The sequence below is a fragment of the Hyperolius riggenbachi genome, chromosome 6 (genome assembly GCF_040937935.1).
Source record: "Hyperolius riggenbachi isolate aHypRig1 chromosome 6, aHypRig1.pri, whole genome shotgun sequence".
Taxonomy (NCBI): Eukaryota; Metazoa; Chordata; class Amphibia; order Anura; family Hyperoliidae; genus Hyperolius; species Hyperolius riggenbachi.
Genome location: NC_090651.1, coordinates 194,001,206 through 194,014,943, shown reverse-complemented (window position 1 = coordinate 194,014,943; position 13,738 = coordinate 194,001,206). Strand labels below are relative to the sequence as shown.

At 41.0% G+C, this 13,738-nt stretch overlaps 1 protein-coding gene across 4 annotated transcripts in view; it reads left to right on the top strand.

The window, feature by feature from the left end:
* CCDC15 (coiled-coil domain containing 15) overlaps positions 1 to 13,738 on the top strand; it is a 476,574-nt gene that overhangs the window by 339,486 nt on the left and 123,350 nt on the right. For all 4 annotated transcript variants that reach the window (XM_068240262.1, XM_068240258.1, XM_068240259.1 and 1 more), the window contains one exon: positions 1,504 to 1,620. In XM_068240262.1, coding sequence (XP_068096363.1) covers positions 1,504 to 1,620 — 117 coding nt within the window. The remainder of the gene's footprint in view (positions 1 to 1,503; positions 1,621 to 13,738) is intronic.

Sequence of the window (13,738 nt, the reverse complement as noted above, 5' to 3'; positions counted from 1 at the left end):
ATGACCTGTTTTTCTCAAAAGCTTTAAAGAGAAACTCCGACTGAGAATTGAACTTTATCCCAATCAGTAGCTGAGACCCCCTTTTACATGAGAAATCTATTCCTTTTCACACACAGACCATCAGGGGGCGCTGTATGGCTGATATTGTGGTGAAACCCCTCCCACAAGAAACAAGAAAAGTACGTACATTTGGCAGTTTCCTGTCTGTAAACCTTGCTGCATTGTGGGAAATAGCTGTTTACAGGTCTTTCCAACTGCCAAAAAATCATGCAGCAGCTACATCACCTGCCAACAGTAAAAATGTCACCATGTAATATATGTCAGAATATAAATCAGGGATTTAAAAGATTTTACAATGGGGAAACACTGAATAAATAATTTATACATAATTATTGTAAAAATGAAGCACTTTTTTTTATTACATTATTTTCACTGGAGTTCCTCTTTAAAGGAATCGTCAGGCAAAAAAAAAAAAAAAAAGAGAGTTTCACTTGTCCTGGGGCTTCTACCAGCCAATGCAGCCATCCTGTGCCCTCGTAGTCACTCACTGCTGCTCCAGTCCCCCTATGCCAGCTAGTTTCGTTTTTGCCGACCTCGGGGTCGGTGGGCCGCATTGCGTACACTTTTACGCATTCCCGCTGGTGCAGGAACATTAACGCATACACTTTTACGCGTTAGTGATGCAACACATAAAAATGTACGCATTGCAACACTAACGCATAAAAATGCGGGAATGCGCAAAAGTGTACGCAATGTGGCCCGCCGACCCCGAGGTCGGCAAAAACTAAACTAGCTGGCGGCGGGGGACTGGAGCAGCAGTGAGTGACTACGAGGGCACAGGATGGTTGCATGGGGCTGGTGGAAGTCCCAGGTAAGTGAAACTCATTTTTTTTTTTTGCCTGACGATTCCTTTAAAGAGACACTGAAGCGAAAAAAAAAATATGATATTATGATTTGTATGTGTAGTACAGCTAAGAAATAAAACATTAAGATCAGATACATCAGTCTAATTGTTTCCAGTACAGGAAGAGTTGATAAACTCCAGTTATCTCTATGCAAACAAGCCATTAAGCTCTCCGACTAATTAGTCGTGGAGAGGGCTGTTATCTGACTTTTATTATCTCAACTGTTCCTGGGCTATTTACTTTTCTTCTGCCAGAGGAGATGTCATTACTTCACAGACTGCTCTGAAAGAATCATTTTGAATGCTGAGTGTTGTGTAATCTGCACATATTATAGAATAATGCAATGTTAGAAAAAACACTATATACCTGAAAATAAAAGTATGAGAATATTTTCTTTGCTGCTAATCTTCTAGTAATTATTCATAGTACACAACCAATTCATTATATCATATTTTTTTTCTCGCTTCAGTGTCTCTTTAAGTGTTAAAGGGGGGCGGGGGGGGGGGGGGAGCACATGGTTATATAACTGTAGTGTCACATGACATTTCTAACTGCTGCACCTGTAAATAATAATTTTTCTGATGCTCCTGCATTTTAGATGTGCAATTGTTTATCGAAGGTGTCATATCCCACTGGGCTAGCACCAGCATTCAACACAGATTACCAAGCCGCTCTTGTACTTCGTCCAGGAACGGACAAAGAAGATCGAAAACAAGTGGGTGAAAGTGCTAATGGCTAATTAAGCTCTTTATGTTTATTCAGTTACTTTGTGAAGTGATAAGAATAAGGTGAATTAGAAGAATATTTTGATTTATGAGTATACAGTCAGGTCCATAAATATTGGGACATCGACACAATTCTAACATTTTTAGCTCTATACACAACCTCAATGGATTTGAAATGAAACAAACATGATGCGCTTTAACTGCAGACTGTCAGCTTCTATTTGAGGGTATTTACATCCAAATCAGGTGAACAGTGTAGGAATTACAACAGTTTGCATATGTGCCTCCCACTTGTTAAGGGACCAGAAGTAATGGGACAGAATAATAATCATAAATCAAACTTTCACTTTTTAACCTATTTTGGTTCATGGACGTAGAAACTATGTCCAGGAACCATGCGCGCTACCGCGGCTGCGCACTCCCGGCCGCGGATTCGGTAGCCAGGGAATCAATGTATCGGGCTATGGTGCCCGATCACTGATTCCTCTCCCCTGCTGAAAAAGCGACAGATTCTCTCGGAAGCTGCGCCTTTTCTGGCCGTTCCCTCGCCGATGCGTCACTCTAAGCGTGTGTTACGCTTAGAGTGACGTCATGTAAACAAACTCATGGCCGCCATCTTGTGGCCAAAAAATAATACTACAACTAAAAATAAAAATAAATTAAAATGAACACACATTTACATTATAAATCTATTGTTTACCTCCCACCCTCCCAAAACTAACCAAATAAAATGTTTACTATAAAAAAAAACCCATTACAATAAAAAAAAATGTAAATATTTACCTAAGGGTCTAAACTTTTTAAATATCAATGTAAAGATGAAATATTTCTATATTTTTTTTATTTTAAACTTGTTAATAGTGATAGATGCAAAATGGAAAAAATGCACCTTTATTTCCAAATAAAATATTGTCGCCATACATTGTGATAGGGACATAATTTTAACGGTGTAATAACCGGGACATATGGGCAAATACAATACGTGAGTTTTAATTATGGATGCATGTATTATTTTAAAACTATAATGGCTGAAAACTGAGAAATAATGAATTTTTCCATTTTTTTCTTATTCTTCCTGTTAAAATGCGTTTACAGTAAAGTGGCTCTTAGCAAAATGTACCCCCCAAAGAAAGCCTAATTGGTGGTGGAAAAAACAAGTTATAGATCAGTTCATTGTGATAAGTAGTTTTAAAGTTATAGGCTAATGAATGGGAGGTGAACATTTCTCACGTGAAAACCACGGAACCTGAATGGGTTAATACTTGGTTGCAAATCCTTTGCAGTCAATTACAGCCTGCAGTCTGGAATGCATAGACATCACCAGACGCTGGGTTTCATTCCTGGTGATGCTCTGCCAGGCCTTTACTGCAACTGTCTTCAGTGCCTGTTTGTTCTTGGGGCATTTTCCCTTCAGTTTCGTCTTCAGCAAGTGAAATGCATGCTTAATCAGATTCAGGTCAGGTGATTGACTTGGCCATCGCATAACATTCCACTTCTTTCCTTTCAAAAGCTCTTTGGTCGCTTTTGCAGTATGCTTTGTGTCATTGTCCATCTGCACTGTGAAGTGCCTTACAATGAGTTCTGAAGCATTGGGATGAATGACAATAAGATGTACAGAGGCGCCAAAAGGATAAAATTATGCTAAAACGTTAAAATATTCGGGTGGCGGTGGTGGACCGGTCACTCCAAAAAGGACACGAAATTGTCGCTTGAATGAAAGACAATTTAATCACATACTCCACGAACAAATCGCAACGCGTTTCACAGGCTGAATTGGGATAATTATGAGCAGATAATAATGCCCGAAACACTTCTGAATTTATCCTACTGCTTTAGTCAGCAGTCACATCATCAATAAATACAAGAGAACCACTTCCATTGGCAGCCATACATGCCCATGCCATGACACTACCACCACCATGCTTCAGTGATGAGGTGGTTTGCTTAGGATGATGAGCAGTTCCTTTCCATCTCCATATTCTTCTCTTTCCATCATTCTGGTACAAGTTGATCTTGGTCTCATCTGTTTATACAGTAGGATGTTGTTCCAGAACTGTGAAGGCTTTTTAGATGTCATTAATAAAAACAATAATAACAGAGGCGCCAGCAAGTGTAAAATAGTTAAAATCCGCTTAACAGGAGTGGTGTAGGTGGAAACACCTCTCAGGTACAAAATAGACCAACCAATAGGCTGTTAATTAATAACAGTGATATTTATTGGGGATTTCTCCAGGCATGCAACGCGTTTCACGGGCAAAGTTCCCGCTTCATCAGGCAAATCGGATAGGAGAAACACAGTGAAAAGTCCAGTTCTGGATCAAGCGCCTCATTGAGGCATTGAGGCGCTTGATCCAGAACTGGACTTTTCACTGTGTTTCTCCTATCCGATTTGCCTGATGAAGCGGGAACTTTGCCCGTGAAACGCGTTGCATGCCTGGAGAAATCCCCAATAAATATCACTGTTATTAATTAACAGCCTATTGATTGGTCTATTTTGTACCTGAGAGGTGTTTCCACCTACACCACTCCTTTTAAGCGGATTTTAACTATTTTACACTTGCTGGCGCCTCTGTTATTGTTGTTTTTATTGCTGAATAGTCCACCCATGGTGGAGGGGTGTTTTCCCCGTTTTCCTGTCTACAGAGAGCGACATTTTAAATACCTGAGTGGGGTCAGGTTCTAATTGTCCCCACCTGCATTTACAGTGGTTGCCTTTGCGGTAACCCAGACTTGTGAGTACATCTACCTTTACTTTTTCATTCATCCCCATTCTGACTACTAACATACTACACCATATTGGGCTCTCGGTTTCTTTGTCTCACTTGTCTTTTTAAGCTTTTTAGATGTCGTTTGGCAAACTCTAATCTGGCCTTTCTGTTTATGAGGCTCTCCAATGGTTTACATCTTGTGGTGATCCCTTTGTATTCACTCTGGTGAAGTCTTCTCTTAATTGTTGACTTTGACAAAAGCAGCAGGATGAATTCAAAAGCGTTTTGGGCAATATCTGCTCATATTCAGCCAATTGTTTTTATTTTGTATCTCACAAAAGTGAGTACACCTCTCACGTTTTTGTAAATATTTTGTTATATCTTTTCATTGGACAACACTTAACCTTTTGGGGACCAAGTACATTGAATCAACGTCCAGCAGGTGGTGCTACCATTCTGACTAGACGTTAATTCAACGTCCGCGCTAGCGAACCGTCCTGCCGCGATCGTGCACACCGGAGAGGGGAGATTAAGCTGTCATATGACAGCTGGCATCTCCCCTCAGTGATCAGCAGCCATTGCGTATGGCTGCTGATCACGTGATCACTATGATCGCCGTCGGATCGTAGTGATCAATTTAACAGCTGCGGCGGTAGGGGGGAAAGAAGAGGATCCACTCACCTCCCTGCCGTTCCCGCGACGATCGGCGCCCACCACCGTTCTTGCTGGCATTTCTGCTCTTTCTGACGTCAGCACCGGGTCACGGCTTGATGCCGTCATCATCCCGCCACCCGGAACTGAGCAGCAGTAGGGGCTGAGATGCCGGCCGGAGCGGAGGGATCCGCTGCGGCTCGTCGCTGGAGCCTGGAAGGTGAGTGATTGCTGCTGACAAGGGGGGACACCTGGCCACAAAGGGGTAGACAGCCCAGCCAGACCCTGCAGGGATCCGGCTGCCTGACCCCCCAAACGCGCCCCCCCCCCTCCTCTTTCGGATAAAACGCCTGGTCCTGAAGGGGGGTTAGGCGTCCGGTCCTGAAAGGGTTAAAATATGACAATTTCTTACAATGTAAAACAGTGTACAGCTTATATAACATTGTAATTTTGCTGTCCCATCATATAACATACAGCTATTAATGTCTAAACTGCTGGCAACAAAAGTAAGTACAACCCTAAGTGAAGACTGTCAAACTTGTGCCCAAAGTGTCAACATTTTGTGTGCCTACCATTATTTTCCAGCACTGGCTTCAGCTAAATACTCACTACCCGATGGAGAAAGATGGATCCAGCAACGTCACCCTGACAAGCGCTCCACAATGCATCTTCCGGCTGGTAAACGCGACGGCACACAACAGACCTGAACTGGAAGTTAAGCGATCGCAGATCTTTGCGCAGAGGTGTTGGGCATCTTAAAGATCATATCAGTTATGAGGGTCATTGTCTCTGCACGTCGTTTGCATGATATAGGCGTGATTGCACGCCTATAGCAACATTGCGAGGTCGCGGAAATGATTACTTGTCACTCACAGGTCATTGCAAAAATCGTCAAAAAAAATTATGTAGTGGGTACGGGCCTTTTAAAGGGAACCTTAACTGAACGGGGGGTAAAGAGTTTCACTTACCTGGGGCTATTACCAGCCCCCTGCAGCAGTCCGGTGCCCTCGGAGCCGCTTTGGAATCCTCCGGTCCCCCGCTGTCACTTAGACTTAGTTTCGTTTTTGACGACTCACCATGCGTATTATTGGACACATTCCCTACTGCAATTAGCGCTGTTGCTGACCGCAACGCGTACAAAAATATGCGTTGCCGCATTACGCGCGCGTAGATATGCGGCATAACGTAATTTTGGACGCTTTGCGGTCCGCAACAGCGCTAATTGCAGTAGAGAATGCGCCCAATAATACGCTTGGCGGCCGGCCGACTGGTGAGTCGTCAAAAACGTAACTAAGTGACAGCGGGGGACCGGAGGATTCCAAAGCTGCTCCGAGGGCACAGGACTGCTGCAGGGGGCTGGTAATAGCCCCAGGTAAGTGAAACTCTTTACCCCCCGTTCAGTTAAGGTTCCCTTTAAGGACAACTGTAGATGTATGGAGGTTGCCCTATTTGTTTCCTTTTAAACAATGTCAGTTGCTTGGCAGTCCTGTTGATGTATCTTGCTGCAGAAGTGTCTGAATAACCAGTTGCTGAGCAGTCCTTCTGATCTGTTTGGCTGCAATAGTGTGTGAATAACACCAGAAACAAGCATGCAGCTAATCTTGTCAGGTCTGACAATAATGTCTGAAACACCTGATCTGCATATGCTTGTTCAGGGTCTATGGCTAAAAGTATTAGAGGCAGAGGACCAGCAGGATAGCCAGGTAACTGGTATTGCTTAAAATGAAATTAATATGGCAGCCTTCATAGCCCTCTCGCTTCAAATGTTTTTTAATTATTTTTGGCTTATAGCTCATTATAGCAAATTAATACATATGGGGGGGGGGGGGGAGGGCTTTCTCTGGCCCCCTCCGGCCTTATCACTCCCTCGGCATCGTCCTCCACCTTCTTGATATTCCGTAAGAGCTCCAGGGCTCCAGGTATCTTCAGTCAGTCGGGGTTTACTGTTCATGCACGGCATGACCGCACATACCTGCTCCCATTGCCAGGAGCTTTCTGCACCTGCACAGAACTACTGCGCAGGCGCAGAACCCTCCTGCTCGCGGGAGTGTGCAGTCGCACTGCGCATGCGCCGACTGACTAAAGATACCGGAGGCCCTTACAGAAGATTCAGCATACGGAGGACTGTGCCAAGGGAGCGATCAGGCCAGAGGGAAGTAAAGGAAGCCAGAGGAATATATGATTTTTTTTTTTATTTCCAGTACACTTTAAAAATGCTTTGCTCATGAAATCAAATAACTTCATATGTTACTAAATTTGGGGTTGGCAACTACAAATTAAGTTTTACAGTAGTACTATATTCTACATATGCACTCCATGCAGGGCTGTTGTACAGATTGAACACAGAGGTGGTTTATCACCCGTAAAGCTGGTTTAGATCATGTGTGAAGAATGTGTGATAGAGGAATATTCCCCCATTCTTCTGCAGAGTACCTGCACATCACACTTTTTTTTTTTTTTCTTTAATAAGATTTTGAAGTATTAGATTATTTTATCAAACCTGCCATATACGATTCAATTTTTAAAGCAATCAACCTGATTTTTCCAACACATCCGATCAGATTTTTAGCGAAAGAATTGAATAATAGATCGTTTTTTTATCCACTGAAAAAAAAAATTCAATTTCTTCTCTATTTGATCTTTTGGTCGAATAAACAGAAAAATTATTTTCAAAAGGTGGAGGGCGCTTTTGTAGGCTTCCTAAAGGCTTGTCTCACCCGCAGCTAACCAATCATGTGTGGGGACCCACTAACCCTCACAAAGCAATATATAATATTTGTAGACAGAAGAACCAGTTGCACTGGGTATATATATTCATCAATCTGAATCATCAATAATAATTAGTGTCTTATACACCTAATCAAGGTTTAAAATATGCACAGTTTTATTGATACAAAAACATGTACAAAAAATAGGAAAAACTTTTAAAATTTCCACATATATATTTATAGTATCAGAATTTGCATATTTAATCAATAATTGCCATAAATGTCACACTCATCCACTCACGCATGCCCAGACCATCCAATGTGTACAAAAAAAGGGGGTGTAATTGTAGTTTATCTCTTTCGGTTGGAAAAAATATATGTAGGATGTGGTACGGTAGTTTCAGATGGGAGATGGTTATATCGTAGTGGGGGATTAGAGTATGGAGATGGACGTGTGTTGGTGTGCACAGTCCTTCTCCGTAAGTTTTGCCTCTCTATTAGAACTTCCCTCTAACTTCCCAAGTAAGTTACTCGTTTAGTTGTATGAGGATTTTATGCTATAAATCATGTGGGAATGTTCTCCTTGTCCTAGGTCTTGTTGGCAAGTGTAATGCCTGTCCGATAGTATGGAGGCACCAGAATCAAAGAGTTCACTTTCTCAAAGTCTATTCCGGTTCTATACCATCCTAATTAGGTAACTTTCCGTATAGGTTATATGTATACTCACGCTCCCCTCTAGGTTTCTGCGGGGTTGCGGCGAAAAGTTCACTTCTTGAGTCAGAGCTCCGGCCAGCAGCTCAATGACTCGTAGTAGCTCTCATCTCCCGTAATCACTGGTCTGCAGTAGTGGGATGCAGTAGTTCCGGGTGGCGGCTAGTTCACATCCAGTGACGTCACCTACTGCCCGCGTCTCCGGTTGCTTAGATACCACTCCGCTGCGCTTTTTAGAAAAGTTAGTAGAGTTTGTCTCAAGCGTATGCGGCCTGTGTAGTAAAGTTCCTTAAGCAGCTTGGGACTCCGGGAAGGTATACTGAAGGGCTGACGCGTTTCAGTGGTCTACGGCCGCCTTTCTCAAAGCCAGTATCCTTGTGAACTGCCATCCATTAGTAGATATAGTCTGGTTACTCCATCCCATCTCTGGTCACGCTGCTCCTGGGTCATAAAGAGTAAGCAGTTCGTCGACATGAATTACCGTAAATCTTGCGTTGTATTCACATATATTTCTTTGCATAACAATATTCATAATTAAATGGGATTGTTCAGAGAGACAGGGTTAAATTCCAATCTAGGGTTATAGATGCGCCTGGAATTATTATAGAAGTATAAAAAAAATATAAGTATAAAAAATAGGTGTGAAAAACTCCATTTAATATGAAAATAGGGATTAAAAAATAGGAATAAATATATATAAAGTATAAAATATATATAATATATATATAACATAAACGTACAACAGAGTGTACTAAAATTAGGATACTAAACTCCTAGGTGATAAGTATTACTACATGGGATTATATGTACACATGGATCGTCTGTCACATTGGTTGGGTTTGGTATACACATATACATTCACAGGAACCCAAATATCTCAAACTCAGCATTTAATCCTTTAGGTATCATAGTTTCTAAGGTGAAGATCCAGTAGCTCTCCCTATTAGACATTCTAGCTATAAAGTCCCCACCCCTGGGGTCTCTGTTCACTATTTCTAGGCCTATAAACTTTGTTTCATGTACTTTGCAGTTGTGTGTGTCCCTATAGTGTCTTGATAGGGGGTGTCCATCCCACCCTTTCTTTATATTCTTAAAATGTTCTCCTATCCTTTCTTTCAGCGGTCTTTTGGTTCTACCAACATAATATTTATCACATGGACATATGATACAATAAATTACTCCCTTTGTATTACAGGTTATAAGTTCATTAATTTTCATGGCACCATTTCCTGTGGGGACCTCAAGGATTTTATTATATCCTCTGGTATCTCTGCAGTTGTTACACCTTCCACATCTCACAAAGCCTTCACCTAATTTGGCAGTGTTTTTTTCTTTTCTATTAGTAGCTGTGGCTACTTTCAGACCTATTGTACTTGCTTTTCTGAATATGAAGGTTGGTTTCTCTGGAATGATTGTATGCAGCACCTTGTCCCTCCTAAGGACATTCCAATGCAATTCCAATATTTTGTGTTCTTCTATTATATGAATGGAACCCTAAGCTGATACGCATCTAATGATCTTCAGATAGTTCTCTAGGTCTCTTTACAAGCAGTTCTTCCCTGTTCATATTCCCAATTGTCTGTACAGCTTTCTTTATGTTCTCCTCCTGATAACCTTTCTCCAGGAATTTTTTTGTTAATATCATTGCCTCTTGTTTAAACTGGCTTGTCTCAGTACAATTTCTCCGTATTCTTGCCATTTGGCCTTTAGGGATGTTCTCTAACCATGGGAGGAAATGACAACTTGTTGATAATATATAACCGTTAACGTCTGTTGGTTTGGCGTACGTTCTTGTTTTCACATTGTTGTTTTCTATATATATATATCTAAATCCAGGAAGTGTATATTTTCGGTATTTCTCTCTCCTGTAAAGATTAGTCCCCAATCATTAGTGTTTATACTTTTTATAAACTCATCAAGTGTGTTCATGTCGCCCTTCCAGATAAACAAGATATCATCAATAAATCTACGCCAGAGGACCAGGTCCGCTCCCGGTCCCTCCACTCCAAAGATATGGGAAGATTTCCAATAGGCCATGAATAGGTTTGCGTACCCTGGTGCGAGCCTGGTCCCTATGGCTGTCCCGCTCTTCTGTAGGTAGTGGTCCCGATCATATGTAAAGTTATTATGGGTTAAAATAAACCATATTGAGTCTAGGAGGAATTTTCGTTGTTCTTCTTGTATGGTTTCATCTTGTTCCAGGAAGTATTGTACAGACTGTAGTCCCTTCTTGTGGTCAATGATTGTGTATAGTGAGGTAATGTCTAAGGTCCCCAATATCCATCCATCCTCCCAGTTTATTTCCTTTAGGGTGTTAATAACGTGTCTGCTATCTTCCAAGAATGCTGATGTTTTTCGTACATAGAGCTTTAGAAATGTGTCAATGTACTTTGAAAGGTTAGCTGTACAGGAACCAATCCCTGATATAATGGGTCTCCCTGGGGGATTTTTTAATGTTTTATGGATTTTGGGTAAATGGTACAGTATTGGTGTTCCCGGGTGTCTAATATTAAAGGGGAACTTCAGCCTAAACAAACACACTGTCATCAAGTTACATTAGTTATGTTAATTAGAATATATAGGTATTATAATCTCTTACCCACCTTGTTTTAAAAGAACAGGCAAATGTTTGTGATTCATGGGGGCTGCCATCTTTGTCATGGGGGCAGCCATCTTTTTGGTTGAAAGGAGGTGACAAGGAGCAGGAGACACAGTTCCAACTGTCCTGTGTCCTGATTACCCCTCCCATCTGCACACGCTAGGCTTCAAATGTCAAATTCAAAATGTAAAAAAAAAAATTGCACCAAAACAGCAGAATGAGAACAACAACATCATAAATCCCATCATGCTTTGCACAGCATCAGGGGAAAAAAGCCCGGGCAGTTTTCTTCTGTGCAGCTAAAAATGAGGCTTGTATAAGAGAAACAAAGTTCTGATGCTGCGAAACTGTTAAAGAAACACAAAGCCTTTTCAGTGCTGCTGAGTCGATTTTTAGTCCGGAGGTTCACTTTAACCACTTCAGCCTTCAGTCGTTTTCACTTTATGCATCCGAGCAATGTTCACCTCCCATTCATTAGCCTATAACTTTATCACTACTTATCACAATGAACTGATTTATATCTTGTTTTTTCCGCCACCAATTAGGCTTTCTTTGGGTGGTACATTTTGCTAAGAGCCACTTTACTGTAAATGCATTTTAACAGGAAGAATAAGAAAAAAACGGAAAAAATGCATTATTTCGCAGTTTTCAGCCATTATAGTTTTAAAATAATACATGCCTCCATAATTAAAACTCACGTATTGTATTTGCCCATATGTCCCGGTTATTACACCGTTAAAATTATGTCCCTATAACAATGTATGGCGACAATATTTTATTTGGAAATAAAGGTGCATTTTTTCCGTTTTGCATCTATCACTATTTACAAGTTTAGAATAAAAAAAATATAGAAATATTTCATCTTTACATTGATATTTAAAAAGTTTAGACCCTTAGGTAAATATTTACATGTTTTTTTTTATTATTATTGTAATGTTTTTTTTTTTATATTAAACATTTTATTTGGGTATTTTTTGGGAGGGTGGGATGTAAACAGTATTTAATTTTTTTTACTTTTAGTTGTAGTTTTACTTTTTGGCCACAAGATGGCGGCCATGAGTTTGTTTACATGACGTCACTCTAAGCGTAACATACGTTTAGAGGGACGCATGGGGGACGCAACAGCCAGAAAAAGCGGAGCTTCTGAGAGAAGCTGTCGCTTTCTCTGCGGGGGAGAGGAATCAGTGACCGGGCACCATAGCCCGATTCACTGATTCGTGGGCTAACGATTCACGGCCGGGAGCACGCGTGCACGCGCGCGATCGGCCGCGGGAGCGCGCGTGCACGCACACATGGCCTTCTGGGCGTAGCTAGTACGTCCAGGAGGCCAAAGTAGTTAATAAACTCAAATTCCTTCTTGTTGAGTATTCCCCCATTATATGCTTCCTCTAACAGGGCTTTCAGTTCCTTCTCAAATAGAATTCTAGGGTCCCCTTTTAGTTTGGTGTATACATTTTGATCACTTAAGATTCTCATGGCCTCTTTCTCATAATCCATTGAATCCTGGATGACTATCCCACCTCCTTTGTCCGCTGGACAAATAGTCAGGTGGTTATTTTTCTGTAGTTCTTTTAGGGCTTTCACCTCTCTTGTGGATAAATTGTTGTAGTCATATTTCGTGGCCACTTTCAGTTTTCGTATATCTTTTTCCACTAGATCCTCAAAAGTCGCATATCTTTACTGACCTCTTGTATAGGGTTGAATCTTGATTTGTTTTTCAGAGTGGTGTGTCGATTAGTTTTTTCCTCTGTATCTTCTTTAACTCCATTGATGTTTATTAAAAAATATTTCTTAAGGCTTAATTTTCTCATGTATTTCTTTATATCAATGTAGGCTTCAAATTTATTGAGATTCTTTGTTGGGGCAAACTTCAGACCCTTGGAGAGTAAGCTACGTTCTGCATCTTTCAAAGTATGATAGCTTAGATTAAAGATGCCTAGCTCCCTATCTGTTTTCCTTATTGTTTTTTGTTGTTCCATCTTCTTCTCCCCTGGGAGCTTTCCCACCCCCTCTTGCTCCTCCCCCTTTTCCTCTCTTACCCCTCCTCTTTCTAAAAAATACGTGTCAAGGGTGTTGGTCCTGCTATCCTTTCTTCCTTCTTGAGTTTTTCTACGTGATCTTGTATTGTTGGATACTGGTACATCTCTAGATCCCTCTCCACCTCTCGTATCTGTAGTCCTTATAGAATTATGATTTTGTGTTGTTCTTCTTTTTCTTATCAAAGGAGAAAACTTATTATGGACCGGGATATTATATATTGTATCGTCTTTCTTATTTTGTGAGTTTTCTATATCTTGTTTGTCTCTGGGTTTAGCTCCTTTGTGTTCCCAATGATCGTCCTTTGGGTATGCCCTTGGTATATCATTTCTTTGTTTATTGTTGTTGGTTTTCTTCATTGAATGTTTACTAGATGTCTCACTTTGATTCAGTCCTGATATATTTGACCTACCATGATTCAATCCAGATACATGGGTTCCTCTTTTATCTGTATGTATGGAGTTCCTATTGGTAGTTGGTTCTTTCATTGCTCCTTTCCCCTTGTTTGTTTTATTTTTATCTCTAGCGGTACTTGTTGGTTTATTCGATTCCCAGATTCCTGATAGTGCCATATTAATTTGTGCATCTTCTCCACTTATACTGCTTTCATCTGGTTCACTTGCTGATTCCCATATATGTTGATCATCAATCAGATATGGTCCCGTCTCATCTACAGTCTCTAAAGTCCGTAGGG